General features: G+C 32.5%; 3 protein-coding genes across 3 annotated transcripts; all 3 read left to right on the top strand.

The window, feature by feature from the left end:
• Positions 1 to 1,582: 1,582 nt before the first annotated feature.
• On the top strand, positions 1,583 to 4,963 carry LOC133867795 (aquaporin NIP1-2-like). The gene is made up of 5 exons (XM_062304551.1): positions 1,583 to 1,875; positions 2,034 to 2,258; positions 2,639 to 2,836; positions 3,325 to 3,386; positions 4,461 to 4,963. The coding sequence occupies exons 1-5, from the start codon at positions 1,732 to 1,734 to the stop codon at positions 4,678 to 4,680; spliced, it is 849 nt and encodes a 282-aa protein (XP_062160535.1). The 5' UTR covers positions 1,583 to 1,731; the 3' UTR covers positions 4,681 to 4,963.
• Positions 4,964 to 12,385: 7,422 nt separating this feature from the next.
• Positions 12,386 to 15,563, top strand: LOC133868383 (aquaporin NIP1-1-like). The gene is made up of 5 exons (XM_062305270.1): positions 12,386 to 12,702; positions 12,859 to 13,083; positions 13,492 to 13,689; positions 14,637 to 14,698; positions 15,065 to 15,563. Exons 1-5 carry the CDS (start codon positions 12,559 to 12,561, stop codon positions 15,282 to 15,284), a joined length of 849 nt encoding a protein of 282 aa, XP_062161254.1. The 5' UTR covers positions 12,386 to 12,558; the 3' UTR covers positions 15,285 to 15,563.
• A 7,416-nt stretch (positions 15,564 to 22,979) lies between these two features.
• Positions 22,980 to 26,496, top strand: LOC133868418 (aquaporin NIP1-1-like). Its single transcript, XM_062305308.1, has 5 exons — positions 22,980 to 23,303; positions 23,460 to 23,684; positions 24,093 to 24,290; positions 25,238 to 25,299; positions 25,999 to 26,496. The coding sequence occupies exons 1-5, from the start codon at positions 23,160 to 23,162 to the stop codon at positions 26,216 to 26,218; spliced, it is 849 nt and encodes a 282-aa protein (XP_062161292.1). The 5' UTR covers positions 22,980 to 23,159; the 3' UTR covers positions 26,219 to 26,496.
• Positions 26,497 to 26,871: the final 375 nt, after the last annotated feature.

The following is a 26,871-nucleotide window of genomic DNA, read 5'->3' as shown; positions in this document are numbered from 1 at the left end:
TTGTCTTTAATTGTACATAACAAAGAGAATTGTCCAAAGCCGTATCGCACCGCCTGTATGCATGCTCGGGGGGTGGCCGAGCGGCCACCACTCTCTCTTTTTAAATATTTTTTTTATAAGTAATAAGTTAATCTCTACAAAAAAAGGAAAAAAAAAAGCATATGTTTTCTAAAATATGTGTATTTTTATTTTTGAAAATATAAAAAGACTTATTAAACCTTTAACAAACATGTATATCTGCAGTCTGCAGATTCAACTAAAGTTATCCTACTGGCTGGAATGAATCCTTAGGTTTTTCAGGAGCCCAAAGGTTCGGGTTGAATATTCTTAATTTTCTTTGTTTTACATTTCTAGAAATACCCTTTTAAAGTAGTTTCCTCCTAGTTGATTAATTAAACCTCTATATATATAGTCTTATAGACTTTTACGCCCGTCTTTTTATTAGAAGTACTTATCCGCAGTGCCCGCAAGGGTAAGCTCAACTGCCGTCTGGTTTAGTTAATATCACGAAATAAACTGTTCAAACCTCACTCAACTAACATATGGTTCTATATATATATATATGGTTATAGACTTTTACACCCGTGTTTTTAGATTTTGTTTTATTTTGTAAACATTTTATTATAAGTTATTTGCGGTGCCCGCAAGGGTAATTAAGCTCAATTGTTGTCTCGTTTGTTTAATATCACGAAATCGACTGTTCAAGTCTCACTCAATCAACTGATATATGGTTCTTGTGGGTAGTATCATGTATCATAAATTTATCTACAAAATCGCACTTTTGATGACATTTCATGTACAAAATTGATTCATATTCAGGGATTTGGTTTAAAGGTTTAAAATATTAAGAAAACGTAATTCTAAACGATTCATGTTCAGCGATTTGGTTTAAAATCGAATTTTTTATCTACAAAATCGTAATGCCAAACACATCTTAAGAGTGAAATGAAGGTATAGTATATAACATTGTTTTCTACTAAAACGAAGAAAAAAAAATGACATTTTAGTCATCTTTTTGGTAATATTTTGAAGCATAACTTCCTAAAAGAAAAAAGAACAAAATTATGTCCCCTCATGCAACAGAAAGCCTTTACAGAATAGGTTTTTTCTTCTTCTTTTTTATTTTTATTTTTATTTTTATTTTTATTTTTATTTTTTAGAAAAAGGGAGAACCTCATTAAATTAGTCATAGCTATCCTTTCACATTCTAGAAGAAGAGTATATTATCTATTTTTATCTCTTTTACATTTGATAAAATCCTATGAGAGGTGTTATTACTGCTATCCTCAACTAAGATTGATCCAAACTGAAGTCCCAATAGCATTAGACAATCAGCAACGGATCATGGCTGGCCGTATAAGCAGTATCCAATATCCATTAATAGTGATTTTGGAGTCTTAAAAGCCATTCATTTCATCCCTCCACATTTCCGGTGGGTTGTTGAAGCAGCCATCAATTCATATACCTGTTCACATCATCTAAAACATCACTTTTTTCAACGTTATTTACTATGCTCTTCATATTTTAAAAGTAAAACCCATTTGGTCGTCTCTTTCATTTTCCCAAAAAGTCCATTCTCTCTCTCTCTCTCTCTCTCTCTCTCTCTCTTTTTGGATCTTTTTGTACCAATAAATTGGAGTTGTTCCGCCGGGGGTTCTTTGCCAAAGCTGAGCAATCTCATTTCTCTGTTCTTTCACCTCTGTTCCTTCCTCTCTTCTTGTGTCAAGAGCGATGGCAGAGAATTCAGGAAGTAACGGGAACCATGATGTTGCTTTGTCTGTTAAAGAATGCGAGGCCAATCACAACCATGCCTCCTCTGCCTCCAAAACCAACCATGGAGGAGGCCTCTGTCTCTCTGTTCCTTTCATGCAGAAGGTGCATATATTTAGTTAATTCCTTTTTTCTTTTTCAATTTATATGCCGAGTCCTAGAAAGCATGAGCTTTAAGAACGTTTTTGGGTCTGCATATTCAGCCTTATCTAAGCCGATTTAACATGAAAAAGGGAATTAAAATTCTTTTTTGTTGATGACAGTTGGTGGCAGAGGTTTTGGGTACCTACTTCTTGGTCTTTGCCGGTTGTGGAGCGGTGGTGGTGAATTTGGACAATGACAAGGTGGTGACTCTGCCGGGAATATCGATAGTATGGGGGCTGGCTGTGATGGTTCTGGTTTACTCTGTTGGCCACATCTCCGGCGCCCATTTTAATCCTGCGGTCACCATTGCCTTTGCCACTTGTAGAAGATTTCCGTGGAAGCAGGTAAACCACACCAGAGAAACTTTCTCATTCTTGTTTGGGTGCACTGCAAGAAAGCTCGTTAATTAACAAGTTTTTTTTGCAGTTTCTAAACAACCCACTTTCCTTTCAAAGGCATGTTATTAATTGTTATTAACACCCAAATGGGTATGTAAAAAATTCATGTATTTTCAACTTATTTACCAAAATAAATTACTTCAATTTTGGTGAATTTTCCAGGTGTGACAAAAACCCATGATTCATATGCCTTCTCCCAACCAATCCACATTGTAGTCGAATAATATTCTGCCAAAAATAGTAAAATACCATGTGAATCAGATTTTGTCTGTCTGATTTAAACTTCTTTTTTTATTTTTCTTTTGTCAAATTTATATCTCTCGTAGGTGCCAGCTTATGTATCAGCTCAAGTCCTCGGGTCAACACTTGCGAGCGGCACCCTTCGGTTGATATTCAGTGGGCACGAGAACCGGTTTGCCGGAACAATTCCGGCGGGATCTAACCTGCAGTCTTTTGTGCTTGAGTTCATAATCACATTCTACCTCATGTTTGTCATATCCGGTGTTGCCACCGACAATAGAGCTGTTAGTTCTTTCACCCTTTTATTCGTTTAATTTTGTTTAATTTTATCTCCAACAATACACCAAGTCTTCATGAAAAAATAGGAGGTAAACCCATCCCGACGAGGAGCCTTGTTAGCCTTCAAATAGAAAAATGCTTGTCTTAATTCTTGATAGTGATATTATGTCAAATCACCAATGAAATATTTAAAAAAAAAAATCATATAATTAATATTCAATCAAATTCTCCGATTAAAGTAATTGCACAACAAATTAATTATAATTAGCCAATTTGGTTGGCTGATTAGGTCTCCCATCTCGTTGACCGATTGCGTACAGAATCTTATGATATCAAGCAATCTGCCTTGTATATAAACCCAAACGTGTTGAGTTATAATACGAAAATAATTTTGAAGCTTATCCATGTTGACAATTACGTGTATGAATATTCTTCTACACTGTTCAAATAAATAAATAAATAAAGAGTTAAAATATACATTTTGTCTATGCAGATCGGAGAGCTTGCTGGCCTTGCTGTTGGGTCTACGGTCCTACTTAACGTAATGTTTGCCGGGTAATAGCTTAATCTAATCTTATTAGAATATTAGAATATATTGCACAAATTATATGTTCACACCATTTTTATTATTATTATTATTATTATTATTATTATTATTATATATATTCAGTAGACTGATATATAACTATCATACAATTGAGATGACATAACACTGAAAATTAATTATTTTTTTACATCATTAAATTATATAACAGTAGTATATATTTATGCTCGGTACATATTTTATGAAAAATGCTTAAAATACTACAGTTTTTACTACATACTCTTATCAACTCATGCGACAGTGTTATGAAGACTGTCATGAGAATCGTAAAATCAATTTATAAGAAAAATGTAATAGAGAAATTGAATTTTGATCCTCTCCATTTAGTATAAAAATAAGGGTATAGTTGTCTTTTCACATTCTCTAAAAATGTAAAAAGACTACTATGCCCTTCTTATTTAACTAAATGGATAGAGGCCTTGTTTGTTAAGAGCATGAACAATACACGGTAGTGAATTTTACTATTCATATATTTTTTTAATATTTTTTAAAATTAATCAACATCAAAATATTCTCACTTTCTTTTACTTTTTATATCACATCAATAATTTTTTTATTATTATTCAAATAAAAAAATTCACTACAATACAAAACTTTTTTACTTTTCTATACAAATTCTTTTTACTTTATATTACATCATCACTTTTTACTAATTTTAAAATTAACCAATTACTTTGTTCTGTTCTGTACATGTCTTTGCCAATCAACACTTTTAAAATTAACAATCCAGTGAGAACCTTGGGGCATGCTATTTTACATTCCAAGTATGAAAGCATATGGGTGTACCTTTCGGCGACGACTCTTGGGGCTATATCCGGTGCATGGGTCAATTATATCACATCATCACTTTTTATTAATTTTAAAATTAACAACTTATTATTTTATTCTGTTCTGCTATATACATGTTTTTGCCAAATAAACCCAAAATCCTATCCATTTCAAATGAACGGGATCCTTCAATAAAAATTGTAGTACCCTGCAATTAAAGCTGGCATTCTAATGATGTGGGGATACTATTTTGACAGGCCAATTTCAGGAGCATCGATGAATCCAGCAAGAAGCTTGGGGCCTGCTATTGTACATTGCAAGTACGAAAGCATATGGGTGTACCTTTTGGCGACGACTCTTGGGGCTATATCCGGCGCATGGGTCTACAATATAATCAGGTTCACGGACAAGCCGTTACGCGAGATCACCAAGAGCGGCTCTTTCCTAAAAGCGTCAAGAAGTAGCAGCTCTGGCTAACGGGGTACTTAATGGTTGGAAACACTTGGTTTTTTTTTTTTTTATCTGATTTTAATTCGGATAAAAAATAGTTTTTCCAACTATTTATGAGAAAAAAGAAAAGAGGGTTTCCTCTATATTTTGTTGTACTTGTTTGGTGATTGCTGCGTACGTAGGATGTGGTACTTACTATATATAGGCTTTAAAAAGTGTAAGGAGGAACTCATCATGTATGACTGTATGTTATGATGAAATGTAGTAATCCTTGTATCTAACAATTATAAATGAAAGTTTGCTTCATTGATATTGTTGGCGTTAATTTTTAAACCTAAAGTTTAAGCCGGTAGAAATGTGTAAATTTAATTATTTAACCAATACTTTAAAACTCATTCTCATGTGTAAGCTCAAACTTCTCTTTAATAAGTAAGAACCAACACGAGAAATATTTAACCTGAAATTGGAGGGGGTGAATTGGCAGAGATAATGTTTGAACTCAAGATGTATGTTTTGCTCTAATATAATGTTAGAATTACTATTTATCCTAAAAGTTTTAGCCGATAGAAAATGGTAAATTTAATCATTTGACCAACAATTTTTTAACAGTTGGCATTAAACAAAGTTTTCATTTATATTGAGTTTTTGAAAGTTCTTTAAAAAACAAAACATGTAAGGAAATGTATCTGTTTAGACTTATCTTCCTTTTAAAGTTGGAATGTTTTGAAAAGGTCTTGATGTGCTAATTATCGTACACATGCTCTTGTTAGATGGGCTCGTTCTGATCTTGTTTTTGTAAGCATTCCCTTAATTAAACTTTTTTTTTTCTCATTTAATTAGGAAAATAAATATATGTTTGATAAACTGAATTAAAGAAAGTTTGTTGGAATATTTTGTGATGGAGAAAATGTCACATGAATAACTACGTACGTAAATGACATTAAAGCTAGACATAGAGAAAAGGGATAAGGCGTGCACGTAAGTCGTAACATGTGAGGGCAGGAAAAGGAAAGAGATGACACGAGGAAAGACAGCATGCATATATATAGAAAGTGAGCAGGCGCCATTGATTGATTCTCAAGTGGGGATAAGGATAAATTTTTCTGCATAATTATTTCTCAAATGGATAAGGACAAATTTTTAATAACCGTGACGGTATTTGAAAACTCTATCTTTTTTTTTTTTCTTTTTTTTTTTTTTAAATTTATTATTATTATTTTTTTTTATAGATGACAACTCTTTATCTTAATCACATGAATTATGCTCTTAGATGCACAAAGCCAAAAGGGAATGCATCAATTCAAAAAAGTTATATTTCTTTTTTTAAAAAAAAAAATTTAAAATTTCACTTATAATTCCTGAATTTTCACTCGTTTTGAAAGAAGGTACATAAACCTTAAAATGTTTCAATTTAGTATATTCATTTTTCAGAAAGTTTCAATCTCAGTATTCTATTAAAATTTTCTGTTAAATCCTATCAAAATTCTTAAAATACCGTTGTTGTTTTTTTAAAAACTATTTAAAGATTTAGACATGGGTATTTTTGTAAATTCTGTTAAATTCTAACCAACATCTAATTTTTAGCAATTTGTTTTTCCTTAAAAAATGGAGGAGTCTTTTGAGAATTTCGACATAATTTACTTATATAAAAAAAAAAGAATTTCGACAGGATTTAACAAAAAATTTTAACGGATAACTGAGATTAAAACTTTCTGAGAAAATATATACTCTAAATTGAGACGTTCTAAAATTTAGGTACATTTTTTTTAAAATGGTAAAAATTCAAAAATTATAAATGAATTCTCCCTAAAAAAAAAAAAAAAAAAAAAAAGGTTGTATACATGGGTATTTTTGCTACCAAACTCGTGAATCACGATCCATCTTTTTTTTTTGGCACATGCATGCTCATCTTCAGTTGGAAAATTTTCTGAATCCATGCATTTTCTTCTTTTAAATTGTCAATATTTCTTTTAAATTCCACCATTTGACTCGAAAAAAAAAAGAAAAAAAAAAGGACTTAATTATCAGTCCATCAATGACGGCATGCTTCTGTAAAGATTTACGCATTAATTGATTTTTTTTAATAATTTTTAGTTCTTCTCATTTGACTAAACTCAAAAGGACCAAATCCCATGAGTTGCGCCTTGAAGAGGGGGCAGAAAACAGTAAAATACAAAGGTCAGAAGCATTAATGATACATCCCCAAAGTTGGGGACTAATTCAACTTGCTGTACTCTTTACATTTCCATGACACACAAATTTGTCAATTTGGCAGTTGATAAAAAAGGAGGGAAAGTGATATAGACATATGCATAAGGCTTATATTTAGACCAAGAGGAAAGTTTACTACCCATTTGGAAATTAATGTTAGAAATTATATTTTTTTTTATTACATAATTATTTTATAGTGTCGATGTAAACAATTTTTAGATTCCATTTTTTTTTTTAAAAAAAAAAAGACAAAAATTGATCTAAAAATTAGTTGGGACTCACACGTCAACATTATGTGATAATTATGAGATAAAGTTAAAAATTAAAAATAAAAAAAAATGATTTATAGCATTACTCTTTATCAGTTCCAAAACTCCCAATTATCCTACGATGATGATGACCCACTCATTGCTAAATCAGTAAATTCAATAATGATCACATCTGTAACTATTTTTTTTTTAGCAGATTTGCTCTTTAACTATTTTTGTACATGTGTTAACGAAAGATGAAAATCATATATAACACTTTTATGTAAGAATTTTATTTGTATATATGACTTTGTAATTTCGTAAAACTTTATGTTTTATGATGTAAGAGCTTTATGCCTGTAATTTTTTTATTAATGAAATATTCAGATTTTTCGTTCAAAAAATAATAATTACCTCATTTTTAAAATGGACATTTTTATAGGGCTGACATATGTCTTTAAAGCATATAAACGTAAATGCATTTTTAAAATGTAAGTAAGAATCACATATTCTAAGAACAAATATTTTATACTTTATTAAACCTATTAAAAATGTACCTGAGAATTAGATGTCATTTTCATATTTTTTTGGATGAAAAATTTGTGAAAAAAACAAAGGGCTCCACTATTAATTTCTCAATTATTTTATATTTTGTTTTGTTTTTATAGAGAATTGTCGGTTAGGAGAAGCCAAAACAAGTCTTTGGAGGTGCTTTTCAACATCCTAAACACTTTTAGTTAATAATAATATTAATGTGGAGGATAGAGCCACCTCCAGCAACAAGCTTAGACACTCATCCATCTTCTGTAAACCTTTTTTAATAAAAATTATTTTTTTATTATAAATGAGTGATAAGGAACGAATGAGTGTTCCCATCAAGCATTTCCCATGTCAAAGGAGATGACAAAAGGGTTAGAAAAATGGATAAAGGTCACAGTACAGCCTCGGTGCCCAGCCTGTTTGTACAACAAAAAATAAGTAATTAAAATCATAGGAGAAGGGCCCGATTGATAGGTAGGTCTAACTAATAATAGCTACTACATTCAAAGCTTCTCCAACCTACAGACACCAGAAAGCTACATGTTGTTGGCTTAAATTTTCTCTGTAAAATAAAATACACTGGGTGAAAGTTTGTCTAACTTGACTCGGTTTTCCCCTTTGCCATATCTGCATATCAAAGTATATGCATCAGATGCTAAAGATTAATGCAATGTCAGAACAAAAATAGTTATTGCTACACTCATCAATAGGCATAGAAGCTCTTTTAAAGGACGTCAGAAATTAAAGTAAGAAGAGTTTGTAATACTCCAATTCTATATTGAGAAGAAAAATTGTTCACATAGAGTGGGTAGTTTATATATATATATATATAAAACACATTTACTGGATGCTAAGTCCCATATTAATTATTTATTAAGTAAAATTGAGTTTTATCAATAATTTTAAAAAAGTTCTAAATTGATTAATGCCACGTCAGAACAAAAATAGTTATTGCTATAAGCATCAATAGGCATAGAAGCTCTTCTCGAATAGCAGGAGCTAGCAAGATACTTTGGTAAAAAAATGTATTTTGAGAAAGCAAGCTCATAAAGACATGAGTTAATATCATGTCTTTTATATATATGGTAATGTTAAAAGGAGTAATGGGATTAATTCACAAATAAAAACGATCAACTTATGCAATCAGATACTCGACTTGTGAGAGACTATAGGAAACAATTTATGTAACACCTCTGTCTTTATACATAAAGTGAGTGGTTTATAAAGATAGTTACGAGTGTTAAATTTCATTTTGCTTAGTTAGTATGTGAAACTGAGTTTTATAAGGGATTCTAGAAAAGTTCTAAATTGATTAGTATTTTTGGGTTTAACACAGATGTGGCTACCGTTTCTTGAGTCATTATGAATGGTATCAGAGCCACCTAGTAATACGCAATGTAATACTATTAGTACTGCATAATGTGGCCCTGACAAGGACATTTGGGGTTTAAGTGGGGGAGTTTGTAACACTTCAGTCCAAAAGTTGCCTACATAGGGTGGGTTATAGAAAGAAACACATAGGTATTAAGTCTCACATTAGTTACTTACTAGGTGAAATTGAGTTAAATAATTCTCGAAAAGCTCCAAATTGATAAGTCATTTTAGGGTGATAATGCAGATGTGTGTGACTGACGTTTTTTTCAGGGTCGTTATAGATTAAGGTATACAAGAACTAAATCCATGGTACTTTACTATGAACATACATTTTTTCTTTCTTTCTAATGACTATGAACATACTTGACAGACTTAATTTAGGTTGGATCCTCTTAACCTAAGAAACATTTCCCACCGGAATATGAGCTCTTTAAGCTCTGATTGAGTTATTGAGTCAGTTACTAGTTTCTCAAAATAAGGGCCATGTCTGGTGTAATATAAATTAATCTTGGACCGCCAATTACAAGTGTGTAGGTTTAAGTTTTGAGATTGGCCACTTCATATAAAAAATAAGGATACAACTCCCTCCAAGGCCAAGCTATCCCTCCAGGTCCAGGGCACTGGGTGATAACCATTTTTATGATTTACAAACAAATAGCAAAAATTAAAAAATATTTTATACCAAAACAAAGAGCCTAAATATATGTCAAGGAGATGATAAAAGACCTAGAGAAATGGATAAAGGTTGTTAGTTGCTTTGAGCTGAAAGAACAATTCTCAAGGTTGTTCTAAATTGGGTTCGAATTTTTTTTTTTTTTTGCAAAAACAATACACGTAAGGAAAGATTTATATTTAGACTTATCATCCTTTTAAAATTAGTGTGCTTTGAAAGTATCTCAATGTACTAATTATCGTGTACATGCTCTTATTAGATGGGCTCGTTGTAATCTTATTTTTTAAAGCATTCACTTAACCTCTTTTTCTAACTTTTTTAGAAAATATATATATATATATAAGAGAAGATATATATGTTTAATGAACTGAAGTAAAGAAGAGTTTGTTGGAATATTTTGTGAGTACATATCACATGAATAACTACGTAAATGACATTAAAGAGAGAAAAGGGATAAGGCGTGCACGTAAGATGCGAGGGAAAGGAAAGAGATGACACGAGGAAAGGGTCGTGCATACACATATATATAGAAAGTGAGCAACCATTGATTGATTCTCAACTCTCAAGTGGGATAAGGATAAATTTTTAATTACCATGGCGGTGTTTGACAACTCTTTATCTTAATCACATGAATTATGCTCTTAAATGCACAAAGCTAAAAGGGAATGCATCAATTCAAACAAGTTAGTATATTTTTTTTTATTTTCTTTTTCTTTTTATTTTTTAATTAATGTAGAATTTCACTTATAACTCTTAAACTTTCACCAATTTTTTAAAAAAATGTACCTATACTTTAAAACGTCTTAATGTACGGTATCCATTTTTCAAAAAGTTTCAATTTCAGTCATTTGTTAAAATTTTCTGTTAAATCCTATCAAAATTCTCGAAATACCATTGTGTTTATTTTTTTTTTTAAAAAAAAATTAATAAAACTATTCAAAGATTTAGGCATGAGTATTTTTGTAAACTCAGTTTAATTCTAACAAACATCTAAATCCGAGCAATTTTTTTTTTTCCAAAAAAAAGAGAGGATATTTTGAGAATTTTGGCAGGATTAACGAAAATTTTTAACGGATGACTGCGATTAAAACTTTCTGAAAAATAAATATCATAAATTGAAACGTTTTAAGTACCTTATTTAAAATAAAAAAAAAATAAAAAAAAAAAAGATGAAAATTCAAGAATTATAATTATAAGTGAAGTTATCATTAAAAAAGAAAATGTCGTGTAAATGGGTATTTTTGCTACCAAAGTCATGAATCACTATCCATCTTTTTTGGCACATGCATGCTCATCTTCAGTTGGAAAATTTTCTGAATCCATGCATTTTCTTCTTTTAAATTGTCGATATTTCTTTTAAATTCCACCATTTGACTCAGAAAAAAAATAAAATAAAGACTTATCAGACTATCAATGACGGCATACTTACGTAGTTTAATCATTAATTGATTTTTTTTTTTTTTTTCTTGTCATTTGACTAAACTCAGAAGGGCCAAATCCCAAGTGGACCCTAAAAAATGGTCGTCACCCTTTCTTCTTTTCTGAGAGAGGGGGTCTTGTTTTCTTATAGAGAGAGAGAGAGAGAGAGGGGCTTGTGAATTGATTTAGTGTTGGGGGAGGGAGGCTTCAGGCCACCCTCCTCCTGAAGTTGGTTTCCCTCTAGCTTTTAAAAGTTAGGAAATATTTTTTTGATTTTTCATGGTGTGAACTAGTAGAGGCTAGATCTCTCACGGCCACTAGGGTTATGGAGTTTTGTTTTCCTCTTGACTTTTTTCGGTGGTGGCTGGTGGTCCTCCTAGTCTTTGAGCTATAGAGTTTTTTCTTTCCTATTATGTCTTGCTTTCTTTTTTGGTTTTTCTTATAGAAGCTTCACAAGTAGTCGGTTGAGGGGAATGGACATTCTTGGAGTGTCTTCGATGAAGGCGTTCTGGCAGTGCTTTTTGGGTGTTAGTTTTTGGAGCTAGATATGTGGTCTTCGGCTAGTTTTCTTGAGACAAATGCCCTTCCATGGTAGTCGCCGGCTTCCTCCGGTTTGGCATCATCAAGCCACGGCCGTGATGGGCTGTCCTGCTCAGCGTGTGGCCAGCACACGCCAGGGCGTTCTCTCCCTGGATCCGCGCGTGAGGGCCACGACCGTCGTATTTCGGTTGTGGTTTGGCAGAGTTCGGTGGTTCTAAGCGTTGTCCGCTACTGGGAGGGCTACTGAAGACGGCGTGTGGCCTGCATGCACCGGTTCCGGCGACGACGTTTTTCCGACACTGTTTGCTTTGTGGTTTCTGTTTTGTGTTTATTCATTTGTTTCGCATGTCACAATTTGCTTTTGTATTGCTCAAATTTTGTTGGGATTATCTGTAGGCTTGGAGTTAGATCGATCCTCTTTTCTTTTGAAGTGTGCGTTATTGTAAAGAGAGACTTAAATGTTTGTTCTTATAAAATTTGTGTACTGCTTAGGCAGCTGTATTTTAAGTCAGATCATTCTGACTTAGAATGTAGGGGGTCTTGTACCTTTATTCCCTAGATGTATGCCTTCGAGCTTTTTCAGCAATTTATAATAGCATATGCTATTTGTTAAAAAAAAAATAAATAAAAAAAAAAAAGGGCCCAAATTCCATGAGTTGCGCCCAGACGAGGGGCAGAAAACAGTTAAATACAAAGGTCAGGAGGCATTAATGACACATCCCCATATTTGGGGACTAAAAAAGTCCGTTCTCTCTCTCTCTCTCTCTCTCTCTCTCTCTTTGGATCTTTATGTACCAATAAATTGGAGTTGTTCCGCTGGGTGTTCTTTGCCAAAGCTGAGCAATCTCCTTTCTCTGTTCTTTCACCTCTGTTCCTTCCTCTGTTTTCGTGTCAAGAGCGATGGCACAGAATTCAGGAAGTAACGGAAACCATGATGTTTCTTTGACTGTTAAAGAATGCGAGGCCAATCACAACCATGCCTCCTCTGCGTCCAAAACCAACCAAGGAGGAGGCTTCTATCTCTCTGTTCCTTTCATGCAGAAGGTGCATAATATATATTTAGTTGATTCCTTTGTTCTTTTTCAATTTATATTCCAAGTCCTAGAAAACATGAGCTTTAAGAATGTTTTTGGGTCTGCATATTCAGCCTTATCTAATCCGATTTAACATGAAAAAGAGAATTTTTTTTGTTGATGACAGTTGGTGGCAGAGGTTTTTGGTACTTACTTCTTGGTCTTTGCCGGTTGTGGAGCGGTGGTGGTGAATTTGGACAATGACAAGGTGGTGACTCTGCCGGGAATATCGATAGTATGGGGGCTGGCTGTGATGGTTCTGGTTTACTCTGTTGGCCACATCTCCGGCGCCCATTTTAATCCTGCGGTCACCATTGCCTTTGCCACTTGTAGAAGATTTCCGTGGAAGCAGGTAAACCACACCAGAGAAACTTTCTCATTCTTGTTTGGGTGAACCGCAAGAAAGCGCGTTAATTAACAAGTTTTTTTTTTTGCAGTTTCTAAACAACCCACTTTCCTTTCAAACAAACATTCTCCAACTTGTTTTAAAAAGGCATGTTATTAATTGTTATTAACACCCAAATGGGTATGTAAAAAATTCATGTATTTTCAACTTATTTACCAAAAAAAATTACTTCAATTTTGGTGAATTTTCAAGCTGTGACAAAAACCCATGATTCATATGCCTTCTCCCAACCAATCCACATTGTATTCGAATAATATTCTGCCAAAAATACCATGTGAATCAGATTTGTCTGTCTGATTAAAACTTTTTTTTTTTCTTTTTTTCTTTTGTCAAATTTATATCTCTTGTATATAGGTGCCAGCTTATGTATCAGCTCAAGTCCTCGGGTCGACACTGGCGAGCGGCACCCTACTGTTGATATTCAGTGGGCACGAGAACCGGTTTGCCGGAACAATTCCAGCGGGGTCTAACCTGCAGTCTTTTGTGCTTGAGTTCATAATCACATTCTTCCTCATGTTTGTCATATCCGGTGTTGCCACCGACAACAGAGCTGTTAGTTCTTTCACCCTTTTATTCGTTTAATTTTGTTTAATTCTAGCTGTTCTTTCAAAAGTTTAAGTTTATAAAACGTACTAATTTTAATCATACAAGTGAGGTTAACACGTTGTGAAATATTTAATTAACATGGGTGGTGAAATATAGAGTCGGTGTTTGAATTCAAATATCTGCTCTAATATGGGTGAAATATAGAATCAGGATTTGAACTTAAAATCTTTTAGCAGCAAGAAACTTTCGAGATCAAAGAGATAGCTGTAGAATGACTACTTTAAGAAGTTTGTTGAGACACATAAAAAAAGGGATTTAATACTTTTTCAATTTCTGTCTAATTTTAATCTTTTTTTTTATTATTATTTTTTATTTTTCAAACTAATCATTAGATCTATTTTCTTACACGTGGATTTTACATATTTAATAATTAATTTTACAAAAAGTTACTAGAGTTGAACCAAGGGAGTTGAAGAAATAACATTCCTCATTAGAAGAAAGAAAAATTCACAACCCGTAACACCATATCTCCAACAATACACCAAGTCTACATGAAAAAAATAGGAGGTAAACCCATCTCGACGAAGAGCCTTGTTGGCCTTCAAATAGAAAAATGCTTGTCTTAATTATGTCAAATCACCAATGAAATATTTAAAAAAAATCATATAATTAATATTCAATCAAATTCTCCGATTAAAGTAATTGCACAACAAATTAATTATAATTAGCCAATTTGGTTGGCTGATTAGTTCTCCCATCTCGTTGACCGATTGCGTACAGAATCTTATGATATCAAGCAATCTGCCTTGTATATAAACCCAAATGTGTTGAGTTATAATACGAAAATAATTTTGAAGCTTATCCATGTTGACAATTACGTATCAATATTCTTCTACACTGTTCAAATAAATAAATATATAAAGTGTTAAAATATATATATTTTGTCAATGCAGATCGGAGAGCTTGCTGGCCTTGCTGTTGGGTCTACGGTCCTACTTAACGTAATGTTTGCCGGGTAATAGCTTAATCTAATCTTATTAGAATATTAGAATATATTACACAAATTATATGTTCATACCATTTTTTTATTATATATATTTGTTCAGTAAGTAGCACTGAAAATCAATTTTTTTAAAATTTTTTTTTACATTATCGAATTATATGACAGTCGTATATATTCATGTTTAATACATAATTTTTTTTTAAAAAATGCTTAAAATACTACTGTTTTTACTACATCCTTTAGTCAACTCATGCGACAGAGCTACGAAGACTGTCACGAGAATGCATGGTAAAATCAGTTTATAAAGAACGTGTAATAAAAATTGTAGTACCTTACCGATGCTCGTAATCTAATGATGTGGGGTTACTATTTTGACAGGCCAATTTCAGGAGCATCGATGAATCCAGCAAGAAGCTTGGGGCCTGCTATTGTACATTGCAAGTACGAAAGCATATGGGTGTACCTTTCGGCGACGACTCTTGGAGCTATATCCGGTGCATGGGTCTACAATATAATCAGGTTCACCGACAAGCCGTTACGCGAGATCACCAAGAGTGGATCTTTCCTAAAAGCGTCAAGAAGTAACGACTCTGTCTAACGGAGTAATTAATGGTTGGAAACACTTTTTTTTTTTTATCTGATTTTAATTCGGATAAAAATAGTATTTCCAACTATTTATGAGAAAAAAGAAAAGAGGGTTTCCTCTATATTTTGTTGTACTTGTTTGGTGATTGCTGCGTACGTAGGATGTGGTACTTACTATATATAGGCTTTAAAAAGTGTAAGGAGGAACTCATCATGTATGACTGTATGTTATGATGAAATGTAGTAATCCTTGTATATAACAAATTTTATAAATGAAAGTTTGCTTCATTGATATTGTTGGCGTTAATTTTTAAACCTAAAGTTTAAGCCTGTAGAAATGTGTAAATTTAATCATTTAATCAATACTTTAAAACTCATTCTCATGTGTAAGCTCAAACTTCTCTTTAATAAGTAAGAACCAACACGAGAAATATTTAACCTGAAATTGGAGGGGGTGAATTGGCGGAGATAATGTTTGAACTCAAGATGTATGTTTTGCTCTGATATAATGTTAGAACTACTATTTATATCTAAAAGTTTTAGCCAATAGAAAATGGTAAATTTAATCATTTGACCAACAATTTTTTAACAGTTGGCGTTAAACAAAGTTTTCATTTATATTGAGTTTTAGAAAGTTCTTTAAAAAACAAAACACGTAAGGAAAGGTATCTGTCTAGACTTATCTTCCTTTTAAAGTTGGAATGTTTTGAAAAGGTCTCGATGTGCTAATTATCGTACACATGCTCTTGTTAGATGGGCTCGTTCTGATCTTGTTTTTGTAAGCATTCCCTTAATTAAACTTTTTTTTTCTCATTTAATTAGGAAAATAAATATATGTTTGATAAACTGAATTAAAGAAGAGTTTGTTGGAATATTTTGTGATGGAGAAAATGTCACATGAATAACTACGTACGTAAATGACATTAAAGCTAGAGATAGAGAAAAGGGATAAGGCGTGCACGTAAGTCGTAACATGTGAGGGCAGGAAAAGGAAAGAGATGACACGAGGAAAGACAGCATGCATATATATAGAAAGTGAGCAGGCGCCATTGATTGATTCTCAAGTGGGGATAAGGATAAATTTTTCTGCATAATTATTTCTCAAATGGATAAGGACAAATTTTTAATAACCGTGACGGTATTTGAAAACTCTTTATCTTTTTTTTTTTATCTTTTTTTTTTAATTTATTATTATTATTTTTTTTATAGATGACAACTCTTTATCTTAATCACATGAATTATGCTCTTAGATTCACAAAGCCAAAAGGGAATGCATCAATTCAAAAAAGTTATATTTCTTTTTTAAAATTTTTTTTTTAAAATTTCACTTATAATTCCTGAATTTTCACTCGTTTTGAAAGAAGGTACATAAACCTTAAAATGTTTCAATTTAGTATATTCATTTTTCAGAAAGTTTCAATCTCAGTATTCTATTAAAATTTTCTGTTAAATCCTATCAAAATTCTTAAAATACCGTTGTTTTTTTAAAAAAAAAACTATTTAAAGATTTAGACATGGGTATTTTTGTAAATTCTGTTAAATTCTAACCAACATCTAATTTTTAGCAATTTGTTTTTCCTTAAAAAATGGAGGAGTCTTTTGAGAATTTTGACATAATTTACTTATCAAAAAAAAAAAGAATTTCGACAGGATTTAACAAAAAATTTTAACGGATAACTGAGATTAAAACTGAGAAAATATATACTCTAAATTGAGACGTTCTAAAATTTAGGTACATTTTTTTTTAAAATGGTAAAAATTCAAAAATTATAAATGAATTCTCCCTAAAAAAAAAAAAAAAAAAAAAAAAAAAGTTTTATACATGGGTATTTTTGCTACCAAAGTCGTGAATCACGATCCATCTTTTTTTTTTGGCACATGCATGCTCATCTTCAGTTGGAAAATTTTCTGAATCCATGCATTTTCTTCTTTTAAATTGTCAATATTTCTTTTAAATTCCACCATTTGACTCGAAAAAAAAAAAGGAAAAAAAGAAAAAAGGACTTAATTATCAGTCCATCAATGATGGCATGCTTCTGTAAAGATTTACGCATTAATTGATTTTTTTAATAATTTTTTGTTCTTCTCATTTGACTAAACTCAAAAGGGCCAAATCCCATGAGTTGCGCCTTGTAGAGGGGGCAGAAAACAGTAAAATACAAAGGTCAGAAGCATTAATGATACATCCCCAAAGTTGGGGACTAATTCAACTTGCTGTACTCTTTACATTTCCATGACAAACAAATTTGTCAATTTGGCAGTTGATAAAAAAGGAGGGAAAGTGATATAGACATATGCACAAGGCTTATATTTTAGACCAAGAGGAAAGTTTACTACCCATTTGGAAATTAATGTTAGAAATTATATTTTTTTTTTATTACATAATTATTTTATAGTGTCGATGTAAACAATTTTTAGATTCCATTTTTTTTTAAAAAAAAAAAAAAGACAAAAATTGATCCAAAAATTAGTTGGGACTCACACGTCAACATTATGTGATAATTATGAGATAAAATTAAAAATTAAAATTAAAAAAATATGATATATAGCATTACTCTTTATCAGTTCCAAAACTCCTAATTATCCTACGATGATGATGACCCACTCATTGCTAAATCAATAAATTCAATAATGATCACATCTGTAACTATTTTTTTTTAGCAGATTTGCTCTTTAACTATTTTTGTACATGGGTTAACGAAAGATGAAAATCATATATAACACTTTTATGTAAGAATTTTATTTGTATATATGACTTTGTAATTTCGTAAAACTTTATGTTTTATGATGTAAGAGCTTTATGCCTGTAATTTTTTTATTAATGAAATATTCAGATTTTTCGTTCAAAAAATAATAATTACCTCATTTTTAAAATGGACATTTTTGTAGGGTTGACATATGTCTTTAAAGCATATAAACCTAAATGCATTTTTAAAATGCAAGTAAGAATCACATATTCTAAGAACAAATATTTTATACTTTATTAAACCTATTAAAAATGTACCTGAGAATTAGATGTCATTTTCATATTTTTTTGGATGAAAAATTTGTGAAAAAAACAAAGGGCTCCACTATTAATTTCTCAATTATTTTATATTTTGTTTTGTTTTTATAGAGAATTGTCGGTTAGGAAAAGCCAAAACAAGTCTTTGGAGGTGCTTTTCAACATCCTAAACACTTTTAGTTAATAATAATATTAATGTGGAGGATAGAGCCACCTCCAGCAACAAGCTTAGACACTCATCCATCTTTTGTAAACCTTTTTTAATAAAAATTATTTTTTTATTATAAATGAGTGATGAGAGACGAATGAGTGTTCCCATCAAGCATTTCCCATGTCAAGGAGATGACAAAAGGGTTAGAAAAATGGATAAAGGTCACAGTACAGCCTCGGTGCCCAGCCTGTTTGTACAACAAAAAATAAGTAAAATCATAGGAGAAGGGCCCGATTGATAGGTAGGTCTAACTAATAATAGCTACTACATTCAAAGCTTCTCCAACCTACAGACACCAGAAAGCTACATGTTGTTGGCTTAAATTTTCTCTGTAAAATAAAATACACTGGGTGAAAGTTTGTCTAACTTGACTCGGTTTTCCCCTTTGCCATATCTGCATATCAAAGTATATGCATCAGATGCTAAAGATTAATGCAATGTCAGAACAAAAATAGTTATTGCTACACTCATCAATAGGCATAGAAGCTCTTTTAAAGGACGTCAGAAATTAAAGTAAGAAGAGTTTGTAATACTCCAATTCTATATTGAGAAGAAAAATTGTTCACATAGAGTGGGTAGTTTATATATATATATATATAAAACACATTTACTGGATGCTAAGTCCCATATTAATTATTTATTAAGTAAAATTGAGTTTTATCAATAATTTTAAAAAAGTTCTAAATTGATTAATGCCACGTCAGAACAAAAATAGTTATTGCTATAAGCATCAATAGGCATAGAAGCTCTTCTCGAATAGCAGGAGCTAGCAAGATACTTTGGTAAAAAAATGTATTTTGAGAAAGCAAGCTCATAAAGACATGAGTTAATATCATGTCTTTTATATATATGGTAATGTTAAAAGGAGTAATGGGATTAATTCACAAATAAAAACGATCAACTTATGCAATCAGATACTCGACTTGTGAGAGACTATAGGAAACAATTTATGTAACACCTCTGTCTTTATACATAAAGTGAGTGGTTTATAAAGATAGTTACGAGTGTTAAATTTCATTTTGCTTAGTTAGTATGTGAAACTGAGTTTTATAAGGGATTCTAGAAAAGTTCTAAATTGATTAGTATTTTTGGGTTTAACACAGATGTGGCTACCGTTTCTTGAGTCATTATGAATGGTATCAGAGCCACCTAGTAATACGCAATGTAATACTATTAGTACTGCATAATGTGGCCCTGACAAGGACATTTGGGGTTTAAGTGGGGGAGTTTGTAACACTTCAGTCCAAAAGTTGCCTACATAGGGTGGGTTATAGAAAGAAACACATAGGTATTAAGTCTCACATTAGTTACTTACTAGGTGAAATTGAGTTAAATAATTCTCGAAAAGCTCCAAATTGATAAGTCATTTTAGGGTGATAATGCAGATGTGTGTGACTGACGTTTTTTTCAGGGTCGTTATAGATTAAGGTATACAAGAACTAAATCCATGGTACTTTACTATGAACATACATTTTTTCTTTCTTTCTAATGACTATGAACATACTTGACAGACTTAATTTAGGTTGGATCCTCTTAACCTAAGAAACATTTCCCACCGGAATATGAGCTCTTTAAGCTCTGATTGAGTTATTGAGTCAGTTACTAGTTTCTCAAAATAAGGGCCATGTCTGGTGTAATATAAATTAATCTTGGACCGCCAATTACAAGTGTGTAGGTTTAAGTTTTGAGATTGGCCACTTCATATAAAAAATAAGGATACAACTCCCTCCAAGGCCAAGCTATCCCTCCAGGTCCAGGGCACTGGGTGATAACCATTTTTATGATTTACAAACAAATAGCAAAAATTAAAAAATATTTTATACCAAAACAAAGAGCCTAAATATATGTCAAGGAGATGATAAAAGACCTAGAGAAATGGATAAAGGTTGTTAGTTGCTTTGAGCTGAAAGAACAATTCTCAAGGTTGTTCTAAATTGGGTTCGAATTTTTTTTTTTTTTTGCAAAAACAATACACGTAAGGAAAGATTTATATTTAGACTTATCATCCTTTTAAAATTAGTGTGCTTTGAAAGTATCTCAATGTACTAATTATCGTGTACATGCTCTTATTAGATGGGCTCGTTGTAATCTTATTTTTTAAAGCATTCACTTAACCTCTTTTTCTAACTTTTTTAGAAAATATATATATATATATAAGAGAAGATATATATGTTTAATGAACTGAAGTAAAGAAGAGTTTGTTGGAATATTTTGTGAGTACATATCACATGAATAACTACGTAAATGACATTAAAGAGAGAAAAGGGATAAGGCGTGCACGTAAGATGCGAGGGAAAGGAAAGAGATGACACGAGGAAAGGGTCGTGCATACACATATATATAGAAAGTGAGCAACCATTGATTGATTCTCAACTCTCAAGTGGGATAAGGATAAATTTTTAATTACCATGGCGGTGTTTGACAACTCTTTATCTTAATCACATGAATTATGCTCTTAAATGCACAAAGCTAAAAGGGAATGCATCAATTCAAACAAGTTAGTATATTTTTTTTTATTTTCTTTTTCTTTTTATTTTTTAATTAATGTAGAATTTCACTTATAACTCTTAAACTTTCACCAATTTTTTAAAAAAATGTACCTATACTTTAAAACGTCTTAATGTACGGTATCCATTTTTCAAAAAGTTTCAATTTCAGTCATTTGTTAAAATTTTCTGTTAAATCCTATCAAAATTCTCGAAATACCATTGTGTTTATTTTTTTTTTTAAAAAAAAATTAATAAAACTATTCAAAGATTTAGGCATGAGTATTTTTGTAAACTCAGTTTAATTCTAACAAACATCTAAATCCGAGCAATTTTTTTTTTTCCAAAAAAAAGAGAGGATATTTTGAGAATTTTGGCAGGATTAACGAAAATTTTTAACGGATGACTGCGATTAAAACTTTCTGAAAAATAAATATCATAAATTGAAACGTTTTAAGTACCTTATTTAAAATAAAAAAAAAATAAAAAAAAAAAAGATGAAAATTCAAGAATTATAATTATAAGTGAAGTTATCATTAAAAAAGAAAATGTCGTGTAAATGGGTATTTTTGCTACCAAAGTCATGAATCACTATCCATCTTTTTTGGCACATGCATGCTCATCTTCAGTTGGAAAATTTTCTGAATCCATGCATTTTCTTCTTTTAAATTGTCGATATTTCTTTTAAATTCCACCATTTGACTCAGAAAAAAAATAAAATAAAGACTTATCAGACTATCAATGACGGCATACTTACGTAGTTTAATCATTAATTGATTTTTTTTTTTTTTTTCTTGTCATTTGACTAAACTCAGAAGGGCCAAATCCCAAGTGGACCCTAAAAAATGGTCGTCACCCTTTCTTCTTTTCTGAGAGAGGGGGTCTTGTTTTCTTATAGAGAGAGAGAGAGAGAGAGGGGCTTGTGAATTGATTTAGTGTTGGGGGAGGGAGGCTTCAGGCCACCCTCCTCCTGAAGTTGGTTTCCCTCTAGCTTTTAAAAGTTAGGAAATATTTTTTTGATTTTTCATGGTGTGAACTAGTAGAGGCTAGATCTCTCACGGCCACTAGGGTTATGGAGTTTTGTTTTCCTCTTGACTTTTTTCGGTGGTGGCTGGTGGTCCTCCTAGTCTTTGAGCTATAGAGTTTTTTCTTTCCTATTATGTCTTGCTTTCTTTTTTGGTTTTTCTTATAGAAGCTTCACAAGTAGTCGGTTGAGGGGAATGGACATTCTTGGAGTGTCTTCGATGAAGGCGTTCTGGCAGTGCTTTTTGGGTGTTAGTTTTTGGAGCTAGATATGTGGTCTTCGGCTAGTTTTCTTGAGACAAATGCCCTTCCATGGTAGTCGCCGGCTTCCTCCGGTTTGGCATCATCAAGCCACGGCCGTGATGGGCTGTCCTGCTCAGCGTGTGGCCAGCACACGCCAGGGCGTTCTCTCCCTGGATCCGCGCGTGAGGGCCACGACCGTCGTATTTCGGTTGTGGTTTGGCAGAGTTCGGTGGTTCTAAGCGTTGTCCGCTACTGGGAGGGCTACTGAAGACGGCGTGTGGCCTGCATGCACCGGTTCCGGCGACGACGTTTTTCCGACACTGTTTGCTTTGTGGTTTCTGTTTTGTGTTTATTCATTTGTTTCGCATGTCACAATTTGCTTTTGTATTGCTCAAATTTTGTTGGGATTATCTGTAGGCTTGGAGTTAGATCGATCCTCTTTTCTTTTGAAGTGTGCGTTATTGTAAAGAGAGACTTAAATGTTTGTTCTTATAAAATTTGTGTACTGCTTAGGCAGCTGTATTTTAAGTCAGATCATTCTGACTTAGAATGTAGGGGGTCTTGTACCTTTATTCCCTAGATGTATGCCTTCGAGCTTTTTCAGCAATTTATAATAGCATATGCTATTTGTTAAAAAAAAAATAAATAAAAAAAAAAAAGGGCCCAAATTCCATGAGTTGCGCCCAGACGAGGGGCAGAAAACAGTTAAATACAAAGGTCAGGAGGCATTAATGACACATCCCCATATTTGGGGACTAAAAAAGTCCGTTCTCTCTCTCTCTCTCTCTCTCTCTCTCTCTTTGGATCTTTATGTACCAATAAATTGGAGTTGTTCCGCTGGGTGTTCTTTGCCAAAGCTGAGCAATCTCCTTTCTCTGTTCTTTCACCTCTGTTCCTTCCTCTGTTTTCGTGTCAAGAGCGATGGCACAGAATTCAGGAAGTAACGGAAACCATGATGTTTCTTTGACTGTTAAAGAATGCGAGGCCAATCACAACCATGCCTCCTCTGCGTCCAAAACCAACCAAGGAGGAGGCTTCTATCTCTCTGTTCCTTTCATGCAGAAGGTGCATAATATATATTTAGTTGATTCCTTTGTTCTTTTTCAATTTATATTCCAAGTCCTAGAAAACATGAGCTTTAAGAATGTTTTTGGGTCTGCATATTCAGCCTTATCTAATCCGATTTAACATGAAAAAGAGAATTTTTTTTGTTGATGACAGTTGGTGGCAGAGGTTTTTGGTACTTACTTCTTGGTCTTTGCCGGTTGTGGAGCGGTGGTGGTGAATTTGGACAATGACAAGGTGGTGACTCTGCCGGGAATATCGATAGTATGGGGGCTGGCTGTGATGGTTCTGGTTTACTCTGTTGGCCACATCTCCGGCGCCCATTTTAATCCTGCGGTCACCATTGCCTTTGCCACTTGTAGAAGATTTCCGTGGAAGCAGGTAAACCACACCAGAGAAACTTTCTCATTCTTGTTTGGGTGAACCGCAAGAAAGCGCGTTAATTAACAAGTTTTTTTTTTTGCAGTTTCTAAACAACCCACTTTCCTTTCAAACAAACATTCTCCAACTTGTTTTAAAAAGGCATGTTATTAATTGTTATTAACACCCAAATGGGTATGTAAAAAATTCATGTATTTTCAACTTATTTACCAAAAAAAATTACTTCAATTTTGGTGAATTTTCAAGCTGTGACAAAAACCCATGATTCATATGCCTTCTCCCAACCAATCCACATTGTATTCGAATAATATTCTGCCAAAAATACCATGTGAATCAGATTTGTCTGTCTGATTAAAACTTTTTTTTTTTCTTTTTTTCTTTTGTCAAATTTATATCTCTTGTATATAGGTGCCAGCTTATGTATCAGCTCAAGTCCTCGGGTCGACACTGGCGAGCGGCACCCTACTGTTGATATTCAGTGGGCACGAGAACCGGTTTGCCGGAACAATTCCAGCGGGGTCTAACCTGCAGTCTTTTGTGCTTGAGTTCATAATCACATTCTTCCTCATGTTTGTCATATCCGGTGTTGCCACCGACAACAGAGCTGTTAGTTCTTTCACCCTTTTATTCGTTTAATTTTGTTTAATTCTAGCTGTTCTTTCAAAAGTTTAAGTTTATAAAACGTACTAATTTTAATCATACAAGTGAGGTTAACACGTTGTGAAATATTTAATTAACATGGGTGGTGAAATATAGAGTCGGTGTTTGAATTCAAATATCTGCTCTAATATGGGTGAAATATAGAATCAGGATTTGAACTTAAAATCTTTTAGCAGCAAGAAACTTTCGAGATCAAAGAGATAGCTGTAGAATGACTACTTTAAGAAGTTTGTTGAGACACATAAAAAAAGGGATTTAATACTTTTTCAATTTCTGTCTAATTTTAATCTTTTTTTTTATTATTATTTTTTATTTTTCAAACTAATCATTAGATCTATTTTCTTACACGTGGATTTTACATATTTAATAATTAATTTTACAAAAAGTTACTAGAGTTGAACCAAGGGAGTTGAAGAAATAACATTCCTCATTAGAAGAAAGAAAAATTCACAACCCGTAACACCATATCTCCAACAATACACCAAGTCTACATGAAAAAAATAGGAGGTAAACCCATCTCGACGAAGAGCCTTGTTGGCCTTCAAATAGAAAAATGCTTGTCTTAATTATGTCAAATCACCAATGAAATATTTAAAAAAAATCATATAATTAATATTCAATCAAATTCTCCGATTAAAGTAATTGCACAACAAATTAATTATAATTAGCCAATTTGGTTGGCTGATTAGTTCTCCCATCTCGTTGACCGATTGCGTACAGAATCTTATGATATCAAGCAATCTGCCTTGTATATAAACCCAAATGTGTTGAGTTATAATACGAAAATAATTTTGAAGCTTATCCATGTTGACAATTACGTATCAATATTCTTCTACACTGTTCAAATAAATAAATATATAAAGTGTTAAAATATATATATTTTGTCAATGCAGATCGGAGAGCTTGCTGGCCTTGCTGTTGGGTCTACGGTCCTACTTAACGTAATGTTTGCCGGGTAATAGCTTAATCTAATCTTATTAGAATAGTAGAATATATTGCACAAATTATATGTTCACACCATTTTTTTATTATATTTATTTATTCGATAGACTGCAATACAATTATTATATAATTAGGATGATGCAACACTGAAAATCTTTTTTTTTTTTTTTTTTAATATCATCAAATTGTATGACATTCGTATATATTCATGTTTGGCACATATTTTAAGAAAAATACTTAAAATACCACTGTTTTACTCCATTCTTTTATCAATTCACGTGCCGGTCTCTGGCAATGACAGTGTCCATACTGCCGGCTTAAGTGATTTTTTTGTTAGATGTGTTTATGTATTCCTTTGTTTCTATGTACAGTCTGCCCATGTATGACTTAAATTTTATTGAAATTTTATTGTAAGGGGGCTTAAATGTAATTCTAGTGAGATTTGTGATTCTGCTTAGACAGCTGTTTTTAAGTCAGATTCTTCAGGCTTAAAGTGTTGGGGGTCTGTCCCTTAATTCTCAAGTTGTATGCCTTCGAGCTTTCTTGTATTAATGATAACACATGCTATTTGTTAAAAAAAAAAAAAAAAAAAAAAAACTCATGCGATAGTACTACGAAGGCCGTCACGAGAACGGTAAATTTAATTTATAAAGAACTTGTAATAAAAATTGTACTACCTTAGTCTAATGATTTGGGGATATTATTTTGACAGGCCAATTTCTGGAGCATCGATGAATCCAGCGAGAAGCTTGGGGCCTGCTATTGTACATTGCAAGTACGAAAGCTTATGGGTGTACCTTTCGGCGACGACTCTTGGGGCTATATCCGGTGCATGGGTCTACAATATAATCAGGTTCACGGACAAGCCGTTACGCGAGATCACCAAGAGTGGATCTTTCCTAAAAGCGTCAAGAAGTAACGGCTCTGTCTAATGGAGTTATCAATGGTTGGAAACACTTTTTTTTTTTATCTGATTTTAATTCGGATAAAAATAGTATTTCCAACTATTTATGAGAAAAAAGAAAAAAGGGTTTCCTCTATATTTTGTTGTACTTGTTTGGTGATTGCTGCGTACGTAGGATGTGGTACTTACTATATATAGGCTTTAAAAAGTGTAAGGAGGAACTCATCATGTATGACTGTATGTTATGATGAAATGTAGTAATCCTTGTATATAACAAATTTTATAAATGAAAGTTTGCTTCATTGATATTGTTGGCGTTAATTTTTAAACCTAAAGTTTAAGCCTGTAGAAATGTGTAAATTTAATCATTTAATCAATACTTTAAAACTCATTCTCATGTGTAAGCTCAAACTTCTCTTTAATAAGTAAGAACCAACACGAGAAATATTTAACCTGAAATTGGAGGGGGTGAATTGGCGGAGATAATGTTTGAACTCAAGATGTATGTTTTGCTCTGATATAATGTTAGAACTACTATTTATATCTAAAAGTTTTAGCCGATAGAAAATGGTAAATTTAATCATTTGACCAACAATTTTTTAACAGTTGGCGTTAAACAAAGTTTTCATTTATATTGAGTTTTAGAAAGTTCTTTAAAAAACAAAACACGTAAGGAAAGGT

This window comes from Alnus glutinosa, chromosome 5 (assembly GCF_958979055.1).
Source record: "Alnus glutinosa chromosome 5, dhAlnGlut1.1, whole genome shotgun sequence".
NCBI classification, from domain to species: Eukaryota; Viridiplantae; Streptophyta; class Magnoliopsida; order Fagales; family Betulaceae; genus Alnus; species Alnus glutinosa.
Note: the sequence above shows the minus strand (reverse complement) of the source record. Positions and strands in the feature narration are given on the sequence as shown.